This window comes from Centruroides vittatus, unplaced genomic scaffold (assembly GCF_030686945.1).
Source record: "Centruroides vittatus isolate TY-2023 unplaced genomic scaffold, ASM3068694v2 contig_680, whole genome shotgun sequence".
NCBI classification, from domain to species: domain Eukaryota; kingdom Metazoa; phylum Arthropoda; class Arachnida; order Scorpiones; family Buthidae; genus Centruroides; species Centruroides vittatus.
In genome coordinates, this window is record NW_027122427.1 from 403110 (window position 1) to 428117 (window position 25008).

General features: G+C 29.5%; 1 protein-coding gene across 2 annotated transcripts in view; it reads left to right on the top strand.

The window, feature by feature from the left end:
* skd (mediator complex subunit skuld) overlaps positions 1–25008 on the top strand; it is a 166403-nt gene that overhangs the window by 136234 nt on the left and 5161 nt on the right. Inside the window, exons 20-27 of one of the 2 annotated variants that reach the window (XM_067276197.1) lie at positions 2730–2900; positions 3495–3760; positions 3874–4065; positions 8794–9023; positions 9107–9527; positions 9600–9848; positions 11679–11843; positions 14135–14253. In XM_067276197.1, the coding sequence (XP_067132298.1) occupies positions 2730–2900; positions 3495–3760; positions 3874–4065; positions 8794–9023; positions 9107–9527; positions 9600–9848; positions 11679–11843; positions 14135–14253 (1813 nt within the window). Of the gene's footprint in view, positions 1–2729; positions 2901–3494; positions 3761–3873; positions 4066–8793; positions 9024–9106; positions 9578–9599; positions 9849–11678; positions 11844–14134; positions 14254–25008 lie in introns of those variants that run through there. The other variant, XM_067276196.1, reaches the window with a different exon arrangement.

Below are 25008 nucleotides of genomic sequence, written 5' to 3' on the forward strand. Positions count from 1 at the left end.
TAGCATAGATATACACACAGTTGATATTTTGTTGATTAGTTGGCTGCAGTGCTGTGAATTAAACAAGATTAACATCTCATAAATCTTGTTGATTTGAAATATCTGTCTGTTGTATTCCACATGTTGACATATTTTGTGATGAATTTTAGTAGATGCCCAAGAACAAATATCTTGTAAACAAAAAAGCTGTTGTGTTTTTTACAAGACATGGTATAAGAAATTTTATATCTAAATAAATCTTACATAAATGTATTGGGTTGTTAGGAAAGTAGTTTTGTTTTTTACTTCTTTTTACTATGGGGATTTGTTGTATTTTTATCCACTAACTTCATTTTAAACCATATTGTCATTATATATTTTGACAGCTGACATTTCAAGGCTTATTTGTAAAAACTTTTGTTTGATTCTGTGCAATTGTTTTTTTTTTTTTTTTTCTTTGTGTCCCATCAAATATGGAAAATCGAAAGCTTGATATATGGGTTCCACATGTTCTTAAATAAAGTGATTTGCTCTGTCACATTGACATCTGTGATTTGCTTCTGAAACGTCAAGAAAATGATCTATTTTTGAAGCGAATCATAACTGGCAACGAAAAATAGGTTGTTTATAACAATGTCAAATGCAAGTAATCATGGAATAAAAGAGATGAGCCAACTCAAAGCACTTCGAAAGCCAATATTCATCAAACAAGTGATGCTCTCTGTTTGGTGGTATTTTAAGGGTTTTTTTTTTTTTTTTTTTTTTTTTTGTTTCTACCAGACAATTTCACAATTGATTCAAAAGTGTACTGCTGTCAACTGGAATAATTGAGTGATACCATCAAACAGAAAAGGCCAGAATTGATGAACAGAAAAGGTATAGTGTTTCACCATGTTAATGCCAGACCTCACACAAGTTTGGTAACTCATCAGAAACTGTTACAGCTTGGATGGGATGTGCTACCACATCCACCATATTCCCCAGATCTGGCATCCTCAGATTATTACTTGTTCTGGTCTTTACAAAAATTTTTAAACATTTACTTCAAATGAAGGTGTCAAAAATCACTTGGATCAGTCCTTTGTAAGCAAAGATCAAAACTTTTATGAACGTGGAAACATACTACTACCAGAAAGATGGCAACAGGTATTGGACCAAAATGGTCAATATATAATTCAATAAAATATTTATATATTATAAGAAAATTATTTTTCCCCCCACGAAAAAAACAAAATTACTTTTCAAACAACCCAATAAATTAATATTTAGAACTATATAAGGAAATTTTTTTAACAAGAATTTTTGAACTGATTCCATGCCACCATAAAACAATGGGAACAATACTGTTGTCTGGACATAAAAAAAAAAAAAATTGGTTTTATTTATTACAAGTGGTGTGCATGAGGAAGGCACCCAAAAGGAATATGATCACGTCAAGTGGAAGAAATTCATTTTTACTTTCCCAGCTGTTATATATAACAGAGAGAAAGTGTGACAATCAGTCAAAAAATTACCTCCCTGGCTTTTTACATTTTTAGACTTGAGACCTTGAAATGTCAAGAAATGCAAAAAAAAAATATGGCAGTTTTTTCTGTATGTATGGGTGTGTGGGGCACGATTTTGTTAACTCTCTTTGAAGCTTAATATCTCCTGTGCTTTATGCTGAAAATTTCTGAAATTTTGTATATTAAGGGATTGATGGGTTAAAGGTCAATGGCTGGGAAGATAAAGGAAGTCATGTGTATCTTCAGTAGGGTCAGACTTAATGACAATTTTACTCATTATTAACATTTACAATTTTTATAAAATCCATCCCTATCCTCGAAATTAAGTTTTTTGCCATTTTATAATAGTTAAAAATGTAAAAGGTTTTTTTTAATAAACTAAGAAAGCAGATGGTGCCACCCTTTGCTAGATTTTTAGAAAAAGGAGTTCAAGACAAAAAAATACAATCTAATACTATATACAGTAGTGTCTGCCTGATTTGTCAATAGCATACATACTTTTGAGTAATAAACCAATTCTGGGAACTTTCTGAAACTACCTTGTATAAATGCTTTGTTTATTATCAACATAATATATTGATATAATGTAAGAAATGTAAGTGTTGATAATTCTTTCTATTTAAATAAAAATATTAAAATATTCAGGTTTAAGTAAGCTATTCTCTCTAAAATTATGGTGCAATTTGAAAAAATTGTAGACGTATAAATTTCTGCTGTCATCCAGCTGTCTGTCCTTCCTTAATCTGTAGTCTTAATCTTAGATAGTTGAAAGTCAAGACCAGATATGGAACACTTGGGGGCAGGAGACACTGATTAACTATACACAAACTTCCAATTTGCACTGGAAGTCATGTTATTCCCAATTCAAAAATTTTCCCCTGAAAGGTGTTAGTTGACCAGCACAACTATTGCTAGCAGCAAAGTATGATGTACAGGGGCAAGACACTACAGTACTAAATTGAGGTGGAAAGCCTATATTTTAAATTTAAAATATGATTAAAAATTGCAGCCCACCATTGTAACAATGTCACAATAAATAATTTCTTGTAGCTATGTACTGTACATTTATCAAATGTTACCTATGTCGTCAGGTGTCTTCCTCATACAAACAGACTGTAGAACCATATGTTACTAGTTTGCAATTAAATACATTTCTTATATTAATGATTAAATATCTGTAACTGTAAAAATATATTTTGATTACTTTGTCATAGAAAATTAATTATAATTTATTTTTGTTAATAGCACCTCATTTGGCTACTCAACCATTAGATAGAACTCTTTTAGATAATTGTCCACCTCCAATGAAACCTCCAGATAAACCACTTGCTACCACAGTTGCTTCTCCCATGCCACCCAATACACCAGAAAATCAAGAAAAAGATCATGCCTCAACACCTAAACCTGCAGATTCAGGTAATATTAAAATAATGTTTTAATATTTTCTACTTGCATAATAATTTTAGAAACAATATTAGTTAAAACACTTTTTTTACAAACTGTCAATGTAATTAATCAATATTATTTTGTGTTTATAAGCATTACAATTAATATATCTAAATAATCTTTTATACTTGCATATTAATTTTTAATCTATTAATGGCATTTTTTTAAATTTTTATGTTTTTCAAATAATTTTTTTATATCCTTTTCAACACTATTAGACTGAAAAATATAGATAAATAATATTTTTTAAAATACAGGTAACTTTAATAGTGGATTTATGTTTATTAAATAAGGTACATCTTATCAAATTATACTTCTTTGTCATCAGCATTTTACCATGAACATTTGTAAATGTAATAAATTAAAGTTTTGATATTGTATTAATTATATTTTTATTATGAAATGTCAGAAGTTAATAACTATTCAAAAGTCAGAAATACTAACTAACTGCTCGTCAAAAATGATCTTAGAAAGTTTATTTTTTGTTGGATAGACTATCGTTTATTAATGTACAATGTATATTCAGTATTCTTAATCTAAATAAATTGTTTTCTGATATTTTAGAAAATACTCATGACCCAAGTTCAGCTGGAAGTAATGCAAATCAAAATACCGGAACAACTACAAATAATAGTGGAGGTACCCAAGATCCTGTGGATGGTGAGGATGAACAACAACCTCCAGCATTGATTATTTATATCGTCGAACCATTTACTTACGGTAGTCTAGATAACGATCTGTATCGTCTGTCTACTATTGGTCTCTTACGCTGTTACGCTCACATGTTGCGTTTTTTACCTGAGCAAATACAAAACAGTATACATTTACAGGTAATCTATAAATTATGAAATTATTGATATCTAATTATGTTAATTATCCTAAATCAAGTTACATGGTTTTGTTGTTAATACTAAATTAAGTTTTTAATTGTTATTTAATATAGCTTGTGACGCTTGACTCAGTTATGTGGCTTGGGAAAGACGAAAATGGTAGCAAAAGACAAGAACAGTTAAAAGCGTTGGCATTCACTGTTTTCTCTCAGTGCCGTCGATTACTTACTCATAATTCTACAGTAAAGTCTTTAACTGGTTTTGGTCCTGCTGCATCCCAAAATATCTTTTTAAGAGGCAGAAATGTAAGTATTTTTATTTATTATATTTTTCACATTAAAGTTTAATGTTTTTTGAAGTAATTTTATGTTATAAAATTAATTCATTGAAGTAAAATTTAATACATTGTATTTCAATGAATATGTCGGTATAAAAAAGAAACATTGTTAAAATTTGTTGTACTGATCAACTGACTACTACAGAATCATGAATATATTTAATCATTTTTAGAACACTTCCTCATTTTTATAATTATGTTTGCATTTTGATCTCAAAACTTATTTGTCATATCATGAATAAGATGAATGAACTATCAGTATAGTATTATTGGCATAAAACATTTTTGCCAGCATAAGTGTAATGGAAGTGGCACTGTTATAATTTTGGTTGTGACTATCTTTTTAGTAAAACTAAAAGGTATAAAACATAAAAACTATGGTGCTAAGTTTTACTTTTTAAGGGCCATATTTAAAGCCATGGTCAAGTCATTCTGGATATGATACAATTCAAATGCATGACTGCAGCACGGTCAAATGACAACTTTTTTATCATTCCTTATATATGATAATAAGGTTAATGTTACCCTAGGATCCAAAATGGCGGCGGGGGAAATTTTTCCCTACGTTGGAGACTGTGACGGGGAAAAAAATTTTCCCTCGATTCAAGATGGCTGCATTTCCGGCCGCCATCTTGAATTTCTCTGCACACTCCGCGGATATTAACCAAAATAAACAATAAAAAAAAAGAATTTTTTTACTCACTTTTTGATGGTGGTTGCCTGCTTCTTCCTATCTTTTTTTCCTTTCCGAACGTATTTTTAAATATACGCCCTTTCTCGTACTTTCTTTTACATATTACGGTCTCGTCGATTTCCACCGTTTTATTCAGCATTCCTTTTTTAAACGATGTCAAATTACTCAAAGCTATAAGCAATACCAACCGTATGTGATTGGACCAATCGACTCCCGTTTTTCTGGATTTGCCCGCCGCAATCGCCGAGGTCGTCGCCGTACATTCCAGACATAGTTAGTGCCATATAAACGACAGAATGCAACTCCAAGAAATGTGGCCAAATTTACTTTTAAATGTTCCATCAAAGGCAGAGGTCTTCGTTCCGCACTTACTACATTGCAAGAAACAGCTTTCTCTATTACTCCGATAGTATAATTTGCATAAAGAATCGCAATGAATGCAAACGGACTCGGTCGGCTGTATGCCTAATTTTACAGCAAATTTCAATGCGTTATCGATACTGGGAGGCAAACCTGGTTCCAAAAAGTCGTCTTCAATTAACGTGGAGAAATCACGGGTGGTGCATTTCGACCAAAATTCGTCGTTGCAACTCAAATCTGCAAAACTACTCATTATCGAACAATTGCAAATAAACTATACGTTTACCGATAATAAATTGTGCGAGAATGAAATATCGTAACGAAATAAAACAGCAATTATTCCAATATGCAATTCGTCGCAACACTACAGCAAACGATTCCAACTGGAAACTAGTCGATTTGCATAAAATTGCCCGGAAAGGAACAGAATCACGTCGTAGATCATGCATTTGCATATTCGTTCATAACACCCCTACGTATTTCCCGCCGATTTTACTCTCGCACGACGCTACGAAAAAGCTTCCTCTACCATCGCAAATACACACTACCATCCGTTTCGAGATTACAGGAAACTCGGCCACGTCGAACGCAGGGTCGAAACCGAACGGGGAAAAATTCTCAACGGCGTCGACGTCACGACTCTAGGGAAAATTTTTTTCTCCGTCGTAGTCTCCGAAGTAGGGAAAAAATCCCCCCGCCGCCATTTTGGATCCTAAGGTAACATTAACCGATAATAATAATTGTTAAAATAAATACAGAAAAAATAAAGTGGGAAATAATTTTAATGTCCATAATATCCAATGACATCCATTCCAGAGTTAATTGCACTTATTTGCTGTATCAAATTATAAGTTCAGTTCACATTCACTAACATAAATAAAAATAGAAAGCGTAAAAATGATTTATTTTCATATAGCAAATTTGATTTCCACTGCTGTTATATAATCATTAAAAGAAGGCAGCAAATGATAACAGCAAATTGCCTTTTATGCTTGCTTCATCCATTTATCAGAAAAAAAAAAATTTTTTTAAATAATAATGAGTATAACTTTATAATCTTTTCAACTCCCATATTTAAATGTCTTTTTTTATCTCCAGAAATTTGTTATTTTAATTTCTGGCAAATGTTTGTTTGCTAATGGAAAAGTTTAATGAGTTAAAATGTGATCTTTGTTTACATACAGAAAAATTTATTAGAAAAAATGTTCTTGTCAATGCAATATTTATTCTTCTTTCTGCCTTTCACTAGCAATTTGTTCACAGTATGAAATAAGCTTAAAATTAAGGCATTAAAAATATTTTAATATGATTTTTCAAGTTTATTTTGACATTTATTGTATTATTATATTTTTATTTGATATATAAAACAAAAATGAAATGATATTTTATTAAATTTTTCTTCCTGATTGTTCAACAAATGATATATACTTTCTTATTGATGCATTGTAATTATCAGGCCATCCAATCGGATACTGAAATTGTTGTTTCAAATTTGTAAAATAAAGTAGAAAAGTATTATTGTAAGAATTTATTTTATTATTGTTTTTTAGCCTGAAAATTGCTTAATAATGATTTAAATTGTATGTGAATGTTGCTTTTAATTATTATAAAATGAATTTCTATGCTGAAAAGTTTTTAAAAAATGAAGCAAATAAAGCAAAATTTTAATGATGTCATTTTTAATTTTGATTTCATTAGTTAAATAGCATAATATTGTTATGGGTAAATAAACTAAAATGTTGTACAGTTAAGCTAGAGCTATCATTTCGAATATATACGAAGGTGTTTCAATAAGTAATACCTTTAATTTTTTTTAAACAAATGTTTTAATTTGTATGCAAAAACGTGAATATAGTAAATAAAGTTTGAATTTCTGGCAACACTATTGCATGATAGGAACACTTGCATTACCTGTTGGACATTTCTGACAAATGGAAAGAAAAGGGCAGTGAAGTGTTATTTGTTTTCTGTGGGCAAGAAATGTTAGTAAATTCATGCAAAAATGCAGATAGTGTATGGTGACGATTGCATGGACTATTCAAATGTCCATCGATGGTGTGAAATGTTTAAAAATGGTTCAGTGTGTGATTAATAAGCACAGGTCGGGTCGTCTGGTAAGTGCAGCTTCCCTCAAACAGTCGCTGCTGTTGATTGAACGATTCAAAGCAACTGCCGCATTCACTTGAAGATTCTGTCGGAAAAATTGCTCAGTGTCCTGTTTGGTCCTTTGAAGAAATTCCTGGCTAGAGAGAGGTTCCATTCCAAAGAGGAGGGTTAAAATGGCTGTTCACAGATGGTTGTATGGCCAGGAAACAACATTCTACAATGCAGGCATCTTCAAGCATGGGCACTGTTGGGACAAGTGCTTGAACCTGAGTGGTTCCCATGTCAAGAAGTAGCCTAACCACATATTTTGTATATTCTGTATTTTCCATATGCATTAAAACTTTTGCTTAAAGAAATAAAAGACATTACTTATTGAAATCCCTTCATATAATTATTTTTAGTTATCAAAATTTACTTTATAGCAATAAAAATAACAATAAGTTTAAAATAATGAGCTTATTAAGATGATAATTATTATATTACATACGTAAACCATCAAAGTTCTTTTGAAATGACATCAGTATATTTGATAGGAAATAATAATTACCAGAAATTTGACATTCCAACCTAAATTTGGATGTAAAAAACTGAATGGAGAGAACTAAAAGCAAGATATTTGCATTTGGTGATTTTAGGAAAAATTACAATGGCAGATGAATATATCTGTTGTGCTCAAAGGATTTTTTTTTACATTTTTTAGTCTTGGTGATTTTTAGACAGAAAGCTGTTTAAGCTTATAATTGTAATTTAAAATTTGTATATAAAATGCTCCATCATATAATCTGCACTCTGTTTGTAATTGTTTTTTAAATGCAGATAACCCATACAAGTTTTCCACATTAAATTACAATAATGGAATATCACTATAAACTTAAATACCTTTATAATGATGCAAAAAATGCAATAGTTGTATGTGCAAAAATTAATTGACTTGAAGACAATACATAAACTATATAGAATTATGAATAAAAATATAAATACTGAATATAAATATAAATGTTAAAAAAATCATAAATACGTCTATGAATTTTGCTTATTAAGGCAACTAAATATTTAATTTTTTTTATTTTCAAAACCTTTTCGGTTCAATTTAAGCCATCTTCAGTTCAAATTATTTTATATGAGATATTCTAAGAACAAAAGTTAAATTTAAAATGTTTGTTTTAAGTTTAATATGAATGTGCTCTTTGTAATCTTTGTTTTGTATCCTGTTTTTAAGATTATCTTATGTAAAGTTGTTTGAACTGAACACGACTCAAGGTTGAGCTGAAAAAATTTAAAAATAAAGAAATTTGGTTGCTTTAATAAGCAAATTTTTACAGATGTACTTTAGTATGGTGCCAAGTTTTACTAATTATTAAAAAAAATATATTTATATTTTATTAGGGCATATACAATAATAATTACAATTTTCTGTATTTGTTTTTTGATTTACATTTGTAAAGATTTATTTATAAATACTGTTTACAGTTAATATTTGAAATTATTTATATATTAACATGATTTTTAAGTAATGCTGAATAATTTAATTTTCAGGAAAGAAATTCTGGACCACAACGAATGTTCAGTTTACCATTTATCCTTGCTCCATTGAAGGATAAACAGACAGAATTAGGTGAAATGTTTGGTGATCGCAGAGAAAAATCTCATATCCTGTATTGTATATATTGTCTTACTGAAGACCAGAGGTATCTTTTAGCTACTTGTACAAATGATAAAGGTGATATGCTGGAAACATGTTGTATAAATATTGAAATTCCTAATCGGTAAATATTTTTCATTAATTGTTATAGATTGCAAAGTCACATATTTATTTATTTTTATTAATTCACTTGTTTATTTTTAATAGAACTAGGAGAAAAAAGGCTTCTGCTTGCAAAATTGGTTTACATAAATTACTTCAATTCGTCTTAGAAGTTCTTTCCACATCTGTTCAGCCATGGCGCTTGGTAATAGGTAGACTAGGGAGATTAGGACATGGTGAACTGAGAGAATGGGCATTGCTATTGGGACGCAAGTCTCTTCTCTGTTATAGTAGACAGTTAAGAGATTTGTGTCAACAATGTGCTGTTTTAGGGCCTATAGATACTCCATCCATTTTGTCAGCATGTTTGATCTCTTTAGAACCTGATTCCGCATTGCGCATAATGCCCGATCAGTTTACGCCTGATGACAGGTTTAGTAGTAGTTGTAATTCTTGTGATCTTAGTACTCCTGAAGATGCTACTTGTACACACATACTGGTCTTCCCCACTTCAGCAACTACACAGGTATTTCACGTTTATATATAATAATTTGACAAATAATTATGTATGTAATGGTTTTTTTCGTTTCGTTTTTAGTCATCTCTAGCCACAATTCTAGATCCACTTTCAACTACTTTGGGAGATGAAGATTTATTGCAAGCATTAAATGAAGATGATATTACACATGACATAAATGATATTACTCATGACATTTTACGTTGGGGTGAGAGTCCGACACAAAGTCCTGGAAATTCACCACATCTGGATTCAATTTCACAGCCGGGAAGCCCAAGTGGTGGTGGTGGTGGAAGACATTCACCATTTCCTCCTGGTGGACCAAATAGAGTATGCTTTTATAATTATTTTTATTACTACTATTATTTAATAATGAAAAACTCTTATAATATTGAAAATAACTCTTTAAATTATAGTTTGGCAAAATGAAATTTTACATTAGAATTCATTTAAATTAATAAATGCAACATCAACATTTATTTTCATTCACACATTGGATAACAAACAAATCTAAAAAATTTTGTAACATTATTTAATATAGTTCTTTAATAAATAATTTTGTGTGTGAATTAACATTAATACTCTTGACCCAAAGTTTAGTGACATCTGTACTTTAACAAAAACAGACTTAATATTTAACGTCACAGCCTTTATTCGAACATATTTGAAACTTTTATAAATAGAACGCAACTGCATTCTATTTATAGGACGGTTTTTCCATTCTACATTCCCGAAGAGGGCCAATGAAATAGTGGCCAAAAACATTTGAATATTGAATTTTTTGCTGGAAATTTTGCATTGAGGTGTAATTCTTACCTGGCTTAATATTTTTTTTTTTTATTTAACATTTTTATAACTTGTTTTTTGAGGAACTTAATGCTTTATTGGATAACCAAAAGTTTTAATCACTGCAGCACAGTCTTTGTGGCATGCAGTCTACTGAAGTTATATATATTCACTGAATGGTGTGATTGTCACATTTAGTGAATATTTATGACTTTCCTTTCTTCTTTTATTATTTCAAACAATCTTGTGTGATTTTCTGGCTATTTCTACATCATTCTATAAAATTTTGAAGAGATTTGGATTAGGAGAGTGTGCCAATCATGACTAAACGTACACTTGTTGTGATGCTAACAACAATTTTACAGTTTCTATTCAGAGATTATACTGTATTGTGTGAATTTTATTAATATAGTGATATTATTTCTTGCCAAGTATATCACTTAGGTTAGTAGGTGCACAGCTTTTGTCATCCAGCACAATGATTTTCCAGAATTTAACAGTACTTGTTTTTTCAATATTCTTGTGAGAGTTTGTTTTTGTGCACTGTTTTTGGTCTTTGTTGTAAGTAGATACAGTACTTCTAACAGTACATTTTATTACTAACTTGTTCATCTTTAACTAATATTATGGTTGATATAGAATTCCAATCACATTACCAGCACAGTGCTCTAATAAGTTTGGATTATGCTTAAACACTTGAGAGATGGTTGATAACTTCATTGGCTGTTTTTGAACAATGGGTAATTGCACATCATCATATATTCAGCACTTCAATGTTTTTATAATAATATGATAGATTGATGATTTTGCAACTTCTTATGCAAAGTGAAGATAGGTCTTAAATTATTATAGTTAGCTACATTTTTATAGTAATGGCTAATTCTGATAACCATGGCTTCATTTCTTATTCTTTTCTCATAACTACTTGGGCTTCTGAAATAAAATTTTGCAAAATGATTCAACTAGAAACAAGACACGTCAATGTGCAACTGACAAACTGACATGAGAGTGCATGATGTAGCAATATAATAAACATTAGTTCTGTGACATCTTAGGCACTTGTTAATACAGTTTCAAATCTGGAGAAGTGGCAACGTAATCACTATGGTTGCATTTAGTTTTCCATATTCAATAGTAGCATTCCAGTTTAAATTACTTTACCAATAATTTTAAATATCTTATTTTAATTTTTGTATGCATAATAAGGTGAATTACATTCTTTTAAAACTTTGAAAACAATATTTTATTAACTGGATTCATATTTAAAACAATAGATGAAAAAATAATTTTAATTTTACAATTAAAGTTTTTAAAATGATTTTTTTTTAAAATATTCATTAACTAATTTAATCAAAGCTATTAATATATTTATAGGGATTGAGTGGAATGACTGTTGAATCCCAAGAAGAACCTTTACAATTATTACAGCAGCCTTTAGCTCTTGGCTATTATGTATCAACTGCAAAAACAGGTCCTTTACCAAAATGGTTTTGGTCATCCTGTCCACATTTAGAAGAAGTATGTCCTGTATTTTTAAAGGTTTGTATTATTGGTTTTTTTATTTTATTTTTTTTGTAATGGTATAATTATTTTCAGAAGCATAACTCTAAATGTAATTTTTTAACAATAATTCCTCTGATGACAAATGATGTATATTTTATATTAGCCTTTTTTAAACTGAATTCAGTCAAGCTGTAAATTTATTTCCTTTCATCATCCGTCATAAATGAATTTAAAAAATATATATAGTTATATCAAATGATTAGTATTTCTTGTTCAAGAATTGCATATATATTATGAGTAGCCAAACAGTGGCTCTTCTAGACTTTTATTGCTGCTCCCATATACTTACACAGTTTCTTTTTATGAACTTGGTACATATTGTATACATGTCCTGTATATAATATTTTTGTAAGTTTTTTGACTATTACATAGTATAATATACATAGAAATGGTAAGTAAAACTTACAATTTAATCTTGAATAGGCAATTGAGAGCATAGATCATATTCATAAAGTCAAAGGAGTAAAATGATTAGTGGTACTTTATGATGACTATATGTATATATATATGTATATGTATATGTATAGTTAAAATACTATAAACAGAAGATGCAGCTCTTCAGTAGGCATTCCAATAGAGATTGTGGCACTTGTGTATTTCCGATAGATACTGTAGAGTTCCCATTATGACAAAATTTGGTCACTCCTGATATATATTATTAGAAAGTGATATAAATTATAATCAAATCTTAATACAATGCTCTCCTCATAAAGTGCTAATGAATACTCACAGTCAAATCTTTCTCATAAGTATTAAATAGACAACCTTCAGTATCTCCTTCGTTAACAGTTAATAAATGTTATTTTGCAGATGACAATAAAAACAATATTTATAAAGGTAAATCGCACATTTACTAATGTAGGAGTTAACAGATCTCATTTAATATTGCTTTAATTTTTGTAAATTTTATCTGGACACTGTACCATTTTGCATTGTAAACAATAAATCATCAAATTTCAAACTCCCAAACTCAATATTGTGTGCAGATATCATTACTACATATAATTCTTATTGTGAGAGCTTGATATTTTGGTTTAGCATCATATTCAATTTACTGTCTGTTTCACAGTAAACAAATGCTGGTACTAAATAAATAATTGACTATATATTGTTTGTTTCTTATTTTAAAATTTTAAATAAATATTTTGAAAAAAAAATAGGGGAGTTGTAGATTTTACAAAAGTTTATGACACTAATAATAATAAATAATACTGAAATTTGTCATCAATCTTAGTTATTTTAAAAATTTTTACTAATAAATACTGGAATGTTTTTAGTTAGCTAAAATATTCCAGAATTTAGTTTCATAGTTACTAAATTGCATTATTGTTGTTTAATAAAATAAATCTCTAATAATAATGTATCTCTATAACAAAATAAGGAGTAATTCATTATTTATTTATTTTTTAAGTAAAAGTTTTTTTTTGTAAGCTTAAATTAAATACTTTGCTGGAGTTTTAAGTAATCATTGGCAATCTCATTTTGTATTCTATTCATTACTATTGTTTTTCCTCCAAGTTACAATGTCATATAAAATATTCATATTCTTAATTAAATTTGAATTATATTTTTTTAAATCATTTATTTTTATTGCTTATTTGAATGATGCAATAAAGTTGACTCTAGTTATGAAATTTGATAAATTTACATTGAATTGGTAAAATACAACTGATGAGAGTTAATATATAATCTCTCTATTCACCGGAACTTGTAACAATAAAAGAAACCCTTCTAACCTTTTTTAACCGGTGAGGTTCTATTTTTAGAATCGCTTCGTTCTATTTACAGATTAGCAAACGTTTTCACAGCCCCTCCTGGGCTCTTCTTCAGGCTTCGTCGAATAGGCCGTTAACATTCGAAAATATTCAATTTAAATTTCTTTCCGGAATTGAAATGGCTAGAAGCCATAGAGATATTTAAGGCTGGATTACGTAACACCTGCGTTAATCATAAGGACGAAATGATCCTATCGAGCGCATGGCAAGTTGTCCTAGAAAACAGCGTTTAAAGGAGAGGAGCATCGAGCATGCGCAGTACAAATATCCAGATGCCTGCACGTGATAATATTCCGGAAAGAAATTTAAATTGAATATTTTCGAATGTTAACGGCCTATTCGACGAAGCCTGAAGAAGAGCCCAGGAGGGGCTGTGAAAACGTTTGCTAATCTGTAAATAGAACGAAGCGATTCTAAAAATAGAACCTCACCGGTTAAAAAAGATGAGAGTTAATCCAAGGAATGAAATAATTAATTTTTTTTCCTTTGCAGTCTGCATTACTTATACATTCTCCATCTGTTCAACAAAGTTCTGATGATTTACTTCATGCAAATCCACACATTCGTAATTATCATCCCTTGGATTCCAATTTAACGACTGATGTACTCAGGTATGTAAATGTATTTACTAGTATAGGAAAAGTTTTAATTTAAAAGCTTACTATTTATAAATGATTTAATTATTGGACAGTTGATAGCTAAACTATGGCTGATACAAGTTAAAAACATGATATCTATAATAATTCAAATTAAGTGAATTTTTTACTTTTATCAAATATTTTATATGAATTTTAAAAGCTAATTTTGTTCAATCTGTAGTAATAATAAAAATGTAGCTTTTTCCAATTTCATCTTTTTGAGTATATACCTTTAGTAGAAATGTTTTTTTTACATAAAAATCATTAAATATAGTTTTTTTAATGATTCTCTGCAGTATTTAAATTGTCTAGACAGTATATATCATTAGAATTATTTACAAGTTTAAATAATTGTAGATAATTAAATTGCTAATAATTTAAACTGTTACTATATATTTTACATCAAAAACATGTTCATTTGACCTATTAGAAACATATACAATTGCTTCAATCTTCATGAAATGTAATTATTTAGCTTTTTCCATTTGTCTAAAAGATAAAGCAACTAGATGATTTTGAATAATATGAGTTTTTATATATAATATATGTTACTGAAATGCTGATATGGAATTTATATCAAATGAATACTGAAGATAAAAATTTTACAGCTATTTGAAAACATAAATAAAATGACTGGGTTATGCTGGAATAAGGTACAAATTTTTATCATAAGAAGTAATAGACTTATTCTGTCCATTATAGGATTTTATGATGTACTCAGGTTGTTTGAGAACAAAGTATACCTATAAATTAGAATTACATCATGCAATAAAATATTTTTCTTTAAATAACTGATTTCCTAATAACACCAGAATAATAATTTTTTTTACTTCTTAATATGTAAATAAAATCTTTTTTCTGCAAGTTTATAAAGATTTTATTTACATATTAAGAAGTAAAAAATTATTATACTGGTGTTATTTAAAGAAAAACATTTTATTGCATAGTGTAATTCTAATTTATAGGTGTACCTTACTCCCAAACAACCTTCATAAATCAAAATCTTGCAATAGAGACTTAGCTGTTCATTATTTCTTATGAAAAAGTTCGTACTTCATTCCAACATTACTTAGTCGTTTTACTTATGTTCTCAAATAGCATTAAAATTTTGTAAAATACGTATTTATCCATCAACCAATGAAATGAGAAAAGCAAATACCTAAGCTATCAAATAGCCAAGCCTCCAAAATCCATGGTCATCTTATAGGACAGATACAAAAAAAATTAGATTGAAATTTATATAAATTAAAACCATTATTAAAAAACAGACAAACCATAATTATTTACTGGTAGAGAATATATGTGCACAAAATAGAATAGCTCGTACGATGTTTTTGTAAATAGTCAAGGTCATTACCCGAATGCTGAATCAGTAAGAATGTTTGCAACAATTGCAAAACAGTGCTGGCAGATGCAAGAAAATAAAATTTTATTTTCTTGCATTTAATTTTTCAAATGAACAAATAGAACATAGTTCCATATATGCTATGCAGTATTATTATTCAGATGATGATCGCTGATCTAAACTAAATTCATAGGCCATTGATAGTTTGGGGGTCATCTTATAGGACAGATATATGCTCAAACTATAAAACTGCGACGAAAATTTATACCTCGTCTTATCTGCAGAGATGTACGGTAATCGTAAATCTGGGGCAAACTGTGTTTAAATTTTTAATTCTAACATATAAATAAAACTTTACATATGGATATTGATTTCTTGATATATGATTAAAACTAATCTGTATCAAAATACAGTATTTCTAAAGGGTATATGATTAAGTAATTTTTATTTATTTATATGAAACAGTTTGATAAACATTTCTCATAGAAATCTTAGATGTTTATGTTTTATGCAAGTTCTGCTTATAAATCCTGTTTATCGTGTTACTTATTATGTTGGAGTTTTGATTACAATATATACTAAAACTGAATTAGTTAAAATATTAGAATTTTATAGTATTCAGTATCGAATAGGATGAAGTTTAGTCTTCTTCAGATGGATCTAACACCAAATTTGTTAATAAATAGAATACTTTGGACACAATTTTTAAACTGATTGAAGCTGTTCTATTTCATCAATGTTGGAAAAAGAACCAAAGATGTTGAAGAGCTTTATTTTTAATTGATATGACAAATTTGAGATTTCTGAACTAAATTGTGTAAATTGAAACTACATTTGTTATTCTGAAACAGAGCAAAAAATATTGAATATGCATATTTGGTATTTTTATCTTTTATTTAATAAAGCAGGATAATGTAAACCTGTCAAACCTTAACAATAAAACTAACCATTACAATGTAAATTAAACAGTACAAGCAATCACATGCCTCACAAATATGACTTTTTGTTAAAATGTGTCATAAAACTATTTCAGTAATGTAATAGTGTTATGAAAAACATTTTTACTTATTTTTACAACAATTTGTACTTGAATAAAAATGCCCAGGGAGACTAACAGAAAATTCTTGTAAAATGGAAAAGAAATGTCATTATAATGAATTAAAAGGAATATCAGTAAAAAATTGAGTTGATAATTCAACCTTCCTCAAGTTATGAGCAAAATAAGTTCCTGAAAATTTCTAGTAAAATGAATTCTTATAAATCAGAACCAGTACAACCATTACTTTTAGTAGTTAAAAGTATAATCTGTTCTTTGGATTCATATTTTTTCACAAGTATAAAGTAATATAGATATATAAAGAAAATTCTGTATCATTGTTCTTTAGTGTAAGATAATAATTATCATAATTCATTACAAAATGTTAACAAAACTGATGCTATAACATACTATTAGTTACTTCATCATGAATAACATAAATTATGACCTTTTTTCATTAATTTATATGCTTATGTATTTATAATAACTGGAAAGTTAGCATCCTCTGGAGAAAATAAAAAGGAGTGAATAATGAGGAGTTTTAAAAAAAATGGAAAAGTGGAAAAATTACATTATACTTTCCCTCTTTACTACTTTATGTGACATTTCATCCAAGAAAAAAAATGTTCCAAGGTATACTTTCTTGTAAAAGCAAATTTTTGCAAAAAGGATAAACATTAAGGATAAATTGTATATAAATAAATACAAAAATATTTTACAGCTAAATTAAAATGGTTAAGATATTCATACATTATTAAATCAAGCAAAACCATTATTTCAGCTCAAATAAAAAGTATTAGTAATGTGATTATTGAAATATGTGTCAGAGAATACTGTGTAACTCTTGCTAGTTTAAATACTTAATTGTATCCATTTTGCAGTTAAATATTCCAGCCAAAACAAAAAAGAAATAGCATATAGTTTTTTTAAAACACAAGCAATTTGTAAAATTAATATGTATATGTGGATAGTTCTTCTTGACTTCCTTTTTTTTTTATGTACTTACTAAATCAAAATTTTCAGATTACTGAAAATTTTGAATTAGTAAGTACATAAAAATATTGAACAAATTTTGAATTAGTAAGATTAGATGTAATCAGTTTGGATTAGTGAAAATGAACTGTATAAAAATGAAGGAATAGGAAACAAATATTAATACAGTAGAGCGTCGTTTATCCGAATCAATTGGGGACTGGGGTTGTTCAGATAACTGATTATATATGAAAAAATATATTAACCTATCCCATGTTGAAATTTTTCTCCATTGCGTGTCGCTTCGCGTCGAATTTTCATCAATTTTAAGCCCAATGAAAATTTTTATAATAATAATCATGGCTATTGTATCATTAAAAATTATTTATTTATTTTGTACAAACAAAATAAATATATTGAAAAATATAAAAACAAAAAAAAATTATACTTTAGAAGTTAATCCAGTATCAAAAACGTTCGATTCAGCACGACACAATCCGACTGGAAAGCTTTCGGTTAACCAACATTTCGGTTTATTGGCTTTTGGATAAACGACGCTCTACTGTATAGTCTTATAAGATAGAACAAAGGATAGTAATGGATTGTAAAATCTTAAATATATTATATTAAAAAAGTTTAAATACTATAAAGTAACATGATCTAAATAATAATAGCTGATTTTTGTTTCACATAAATTTTATATAGACACAATTATGGCAATTCCAACAGTCACTATACCTGTTGATTTTTATTTGGCTTTTGGTACAGTGGAAGAATATAATCAGTGATAATTGATCAAAAAATCAACCCTTTAGGTTTGGACAGACTTCAAATGTGATCTGGTGTAGTTTGGATCAATATCCAAACTAATCACTTTCTTATTGCCAACAGCAATACATTGGAGCATCCTATCATATAGATGCTGTACACAGTGCGGCAATTATATTCCGGGACTGGATCTATAAAAATGAAACAAAACAATTTTATTCAAATCCTTTTATTAAATTATTCAAAATACTCTCCTCCTGCTTCAATACACTTTTTACAGCGATTCAATAGTGATTCAAATGCCTGCTCAAGCTCAATTTTCGGTATTGCCTCTAATATGCGCGTAGACTCTCTTTGGATGGTTTCAATATCATTAAAAATGCGTCCTTTCAACTTCATTTTCATTTTTGGAAATAAAGAGAAGTCACATGGTGCTAAATCGGGGGAATACGGCGAATGATTCAACACACAGACTTGATTTCGTGCCAAAAATTGACGAACAATCAATGATGTGTGACTCGGTGCACTATCGTGTAACAAACACCAGTCATCAGAATTGCGATATTCTGGACGAATTCGACGAATTCTTCTCATTAATCGTTGTAAAACTCCCAAGTAGAAAGCAACAGTAACTGTTTGACCCTGTGGGACGAACTCACGGTGGATGATGCCTTTGCTATCGAAGAAAACAATGAACATCGTCTTGGTTTTTGATGGAACTTTTCGTGTTTTCTTGGCTTGAGGTGATGATTTTGACTTCCATTCGGCACTTTGACGTTTTGTTTGTGGGTCATATTGAAAACACCAGGTCTCGTCACCAGTAACAATTGATTTGAGGAAGGTTGAGCTGTTATTTGCTGTTCGTACAATCTCTCTGGAATGTTCTAGTCTCATCAATTTTTGCTCTTGGGTTAGTGTGTGCGGAACAAATTTAGCACAGACTTTTGTTTTGCCCAAATCTTCTTTAAGAATTTGTCGTATTGTCTCTTTGTTAATGTTTAATGCCTGTTCCATCATTCTCAGTGTCGCATTGCGATCGTTGGATACAAATTCTTGCACTTTTTGAATCGAATCTGCTGTTCGAATTGTTATTGGCCTTCCCACACGTTTGTCGTCCTCCAGTGATTGTCTGCCTTCCAAAAATCGCTTGTGCCACTCAAAAGTCTTTGACCGTGATAAACACTCACTTCCATACACTTTTTGCATCATTTTGAACGTTTCTGTGGCACTTGTGCCAAGTTTAGCGTGAAATTTAATAACAGCACGTTGTTCCATTATTGTTTTCCGACATGTAACAAAATAAACTGATAAACAAAATATCAAAAACAATGATAAATGTCAACCGATTTAAATAAAAGTTTTAGGTTATGTTCATATATGTCCAAACTTCATATGACATAAAATTTAAACAGATGTCGCTACTGGTTGCTGAGATATAGCTTCAGTCCCGGAATTTAATTGCCGCACTGTGTATGATGTCTTGGTTAAATGTCTTGCCAAGTCTTCTCCACGCCTTCACTCAAAGGCAGCAATGTTCTAAATCAGATGTCTTAGTGCACATATAAAATGTTTCATCAGGTCTCACATGTGCCCAATAGATCATAATTAGATCAGACTATACCTGATATTTCAAATAGCAAAAATTACTGTAGTCTGTCCAAATACAGCTACTATAGAGTCTTATTAAGTTCTGGAGATTAAATGAAGATTAATATTATTTGAATATCATGTCAGAGGAATCTTGACAAACTATTCCAAAATCTAGCAAGGATGTTCAGTTGTAGTTTAAGTGCTTTAAACAATACATTCAGTTTAGGGACATGGGTTAGGAGTTTCATGTTTCAATTCCTGCTTGTTCTATTTTACTGAAAGTACAGTATATCCTGTGGTATTAATTCCTAATATCGGTGGTGTTACATTGGTAAATTGGATATCTGGTGTACAAATGTACAGAGTTCAATATCAAAAACTGTGATGTAATGTGACATTTTTTACCAATTTTCAAAATGTAGGCATTAGAATTAATCAAAACTGCTTTTATTTCCTTGGTAAAAATGATGTTGGGTAATGTAATTTGATGTGAACAGGACTGAGACTATTTCAAATTATAAAAATCTCGAAATATACAGAATAACAGGAAAAATCAGACACACAAGAAAATAATACATATTTACATTAAAAATTATGCAATAAATTTGATGTACTTTAATGAATAAAAAAGCTTTTAATGTTAAAAAAATCAAAGCTACCTATAGATGGGGAAGATAGTCTCATTTATTTGATTGGACTGAGGTTTTGTTACATGAGGACTGAAGCAGTTTTTAATTTTTTTTTATTTTTATGTAAATACTGAACATGTTCATTATGACATGGGATGGTATGAAAAAGTTATACCATGATGACACTGCATTATAGCAATAGCAGGAATAAAAGCAGCAGTTGAAATAAAATGTTATCTTGTGCCATAGATCACATAAACATTAGGTGAGGAAATTTACCTCAAATAAGCTGTAAACCAATTGTAATTCTGGACTCTAGTTGAGATCTGAGCTGACGTTCAATATTTAGAACTGTAGCTCAGCTTAACTCATTTGGTAGGATTCTGGTGATCATCAGTACACCTTTGACAAATACAAGTGGCATCATCTGTCATATTAATGGCATCCCATATCATTACTTCAGACATTGGTCTGTATGGCACCTTCTGCAAGAAGGTACACTGAAGGCTTTACCACTTCTATCAGACATATTACCAACAGACATCAATCCCCAAGTAGAAGCAGAATTTATTGGTGAATACCACATTTGTCACTTGTAATCAAACATAGTAGCTGGTATGCATGTCATCCTGCAGAGGCCAATAATCAATGAATGGTCCATTCAAAACCTCTGAATCAACCATTAAATAGTTCTTGATGAACTGTGGGGAGACATAATGGCTGCTCATATGATCTGTTGCTCTCTCTCTCTCACACATCATTCATTCCATGATCCTGAATCAGCTATAAAGTATATTGAACCCTCAGTGGTTTAATATACTTTATAGCTGATGTTGACATTTTGATTCAGTTGTGTTGTTGCCTGTCTATGGACACCAATAATGCAGTTTCGTTCAAAAGATCTAGAGTTAAATAGTGACAGGACAGACATACTCATCTGTCATTGCAATTTTTCTCATAATGACCAACACATATGTATGTCTCATCTTTAGTTCTTTCCTGTTTATTTTCTAAACTTGTATCTTGAAAAGTGATAAGTTTCTAGTAACTTTTTCCTTTCTATGTAATGACTTTCAGAGGACTATTTAGAAGCCAACTGCCAATTTTATTGTTTGTTAATTCTTCACTGTGAGTAAGACTTAAGTGATTGACTCTTGAACCCTTTCATTGGATATTATTTGCATTAAAAATTTTTCTATTTAATTTTTTTTATATATTTTTTTAATATTAGTTGATAAATTAATTGAACTAGAAATGAATCATAACAATAAAAAATCTGGGCATTTGACAGTTATTTTATTTTTTGACACTTTATTCAGTTTACAAGATTGTCTTAAATATTCCATTTTACTTTATAACTACATTTACAATGAACTTTAACACGTTAACTGCCACCTGTAATATGATATTTTGCGTTTTATCAGGCTAACTGTAATATGATATTTTCCATTTTTTCAGGCCACAATGAGAAAATTTGATATTTAATATTTTATTATGATATAAATAAAAGGGTCATTATATAACAGTCGGTAGAGTGAAGATAAAAAAAATATATCAGGTTACAACAGATGACTGGCCATCGTATGGCCTGAAACCGGAGACTATAAGACCATGAAATATTTAATATTAATTACTTTATATGTAACAAAAGAGAATAATTAAACTAGTTTTCGATATTTTTTCCTTTTAACTATTCACTATTAGATATAAAATAGCTTTTTATTAAAAAAACTACGACGGCCGGCCGTCGGACCACTTCTGAGGCCATACGACGGCCGGCAGTCGGAAACAAACTTCATAGACATCCGCGAGAGGCCACCACTAGGATGTAAAACAACGTCTTACGAAGCCAGGATAATTTAACCTTGAGTGAAACTACATTGGTTATAGCGACGACGGGCGGTCGGATGGCTCTGTACAGCCTTGACTAGTACGACCGCCGGCGCGTCGGATGGCTCTGTACGGCCCTAATTAGTACGACCGCCGGCGTGTCGTATGGCAGTTAAAGTGTTAATGGAAATGAAGCAGAAGTAATGGACACACATTAAACTCTTGGCAATTTGGGTTTTTCATAACTCAGACAAATTTTTTCAAAAAATGTACAACAATTTAACATTTTCTTGACCAAAAAAAAATTATAATTATGATAGAATTATAAATTAACTAAAATTTTCAATAAGTGGAAGTCCTTGTGTTACCATGCATTATATTACTGTAAATGGTAACTTAATAAGACTGTTTACTGTACTGTCACAAAACTTTTTGACCTTATTTCTTATAATAAATTCAGCAGTATAACCTATATAGCTTATTAAAAGTTCAATAAAACTTCTGTATAGAGCTGGTTATAAAAAATTACTGAACTGTAAATCCATTGCCTTATGTTTGCGTTTGCACCATTAGAAAAAAAAAAAACATACTAACTCTGACAACTTTCACCTCCTATTAGTTTGAGTTAGTGGGGATTTATGGTATTTGAGACAGTATCATTTAAATTGCATACTGATATGTTTTCACATCAGAGATGTGTGGAAATAGTGGTATGAGTTTGCAAAAGTTTCATTTTCATTCTATCAATTTTTCTGGGTTTATGCCATCTTGGATTACTTGCATAAAATTATAGTAATTCATAATATAGAGTAACTATTTACTAAAGGTTTTAGAGTTAAAAATCAACATTTCTTTAAAAAAATTATTTTTATAGTGTTGCTTTTTTGTCTCATATAGCAACTCTTCCTTTACAGAGAATATTCTGGTTCTCTAATGATTTCTATTAAATTTGACATTAAATCTTTAGCATAGATATGCAAACTTACTTTTGGTTTCTGTTACTTTTAGAAACTGACTTTTTTAAAATTTATATAATTATTTTAAACAGTTTGGGAAAGAATAATGTAATGTTAAATTAACAAATTTATTATACATTCAACCCATTTATTTAGATCCTGTTCATTTGGATTTTATGAATATCCATATTGGTTTAAATAGTTATTTCTTTTTAAATTTTTACATATTTTATGGAAAAAAATTATTATTTTTGTCCAATGTTTATGAACTTATTGAAACATTTACAACTTTAATTAATATGTACAATACCTATGTAGAAATTTCATGTTTTGCAAGGATAAAAATACATACTATACTGTTTGTATGTACCTAATACAAACAGTATGGTATATGAGTAATTTTTTTATGTACCTACGTATGTAGTTTTAACATTCCTATTGTTTTCAAGTCAGTAAAGCATGTAAGTTTATTTTCAATCATTAAAAAGTACTTTCAGTATGGAATTTTAGACTTCAATTTTGATTAATTGGATCTGGTCTCATTTAGTATAGATAAATGGGACTGTATTTAATTCTAATATTTATGCTAACCTGTATATATTTTTATTTAAGTAAAATCTAGTGTATTTTTTTTCTTCAAAATGTTTTTATTTAAATTTCAAAACTAAAGATTAAAGAAATGATTATTGATTGACTTTAGCTCTCGGACTAGATCACTATTTTTAAATTAGTTGCTTATTCTAACTATTTCAGCAATGTACACTCAAACCTGTTTTTGTGCGATTTTTTTTATTTGTGTGATTTTTTGTGTGCGGTATATGAATTTCAATCAAATTGGTATACTGTACAAAAATAATTGCACAAAACACATTGCACGTATAAAAAAATCGCACAAAAACAGGTTTGAGTGTATCACTATTTCTCGCTTTTTCTGCCATTATTGGCAACGGCATTTTTGTGATGCCAAGCTGTCACACGTCACTTCATTCATTAATATTTGAATACTTAAATTGCCCATGACGTCTTTCTCTTGTTGCACATTGAAAACTTAATGTTATTACACGACTTTTCAGGTCTTAAAAATGTTAGTTATGCAGTATCATAAATTTGAGAGCACACAGTCTAACGTTGACAAAATTTTTTTCGAAATACAGTATATTTCCTTTTGAGCCCCTCACAATTAACCTTCACACCTTCAGTTTGAGGGTGCAAAGTCTACCAAGTGCAAAAAAATGATAAACATAATTTAAAATGACACTATTTATCATTTTTCAATTTTTGTTTTAATAATTTTGATAGTGTAACAAAAATACCAATGAAATTTTGTTTCAAGTTTGTTAATATTTTATAAAATTTGGAAAGTTTATTAAGGACAGTTTAATAAATTTATAGCTTTGTAACAGATTACAGAATTTATTGATGAATAATAAAAACACTTTCCCAACATGTTATGTATATAACACAGGAAAATATTGGAATCATGTCAAATTTGATCCTCAGAGTTTTTCGTGTTGGCATCTATTTCGTTTAATATCTCAGGAGGGGGTAATGATTAAGAAACAAAATTTAGCGGGTAGCTTGTGTATAAAGGATATTGATGCT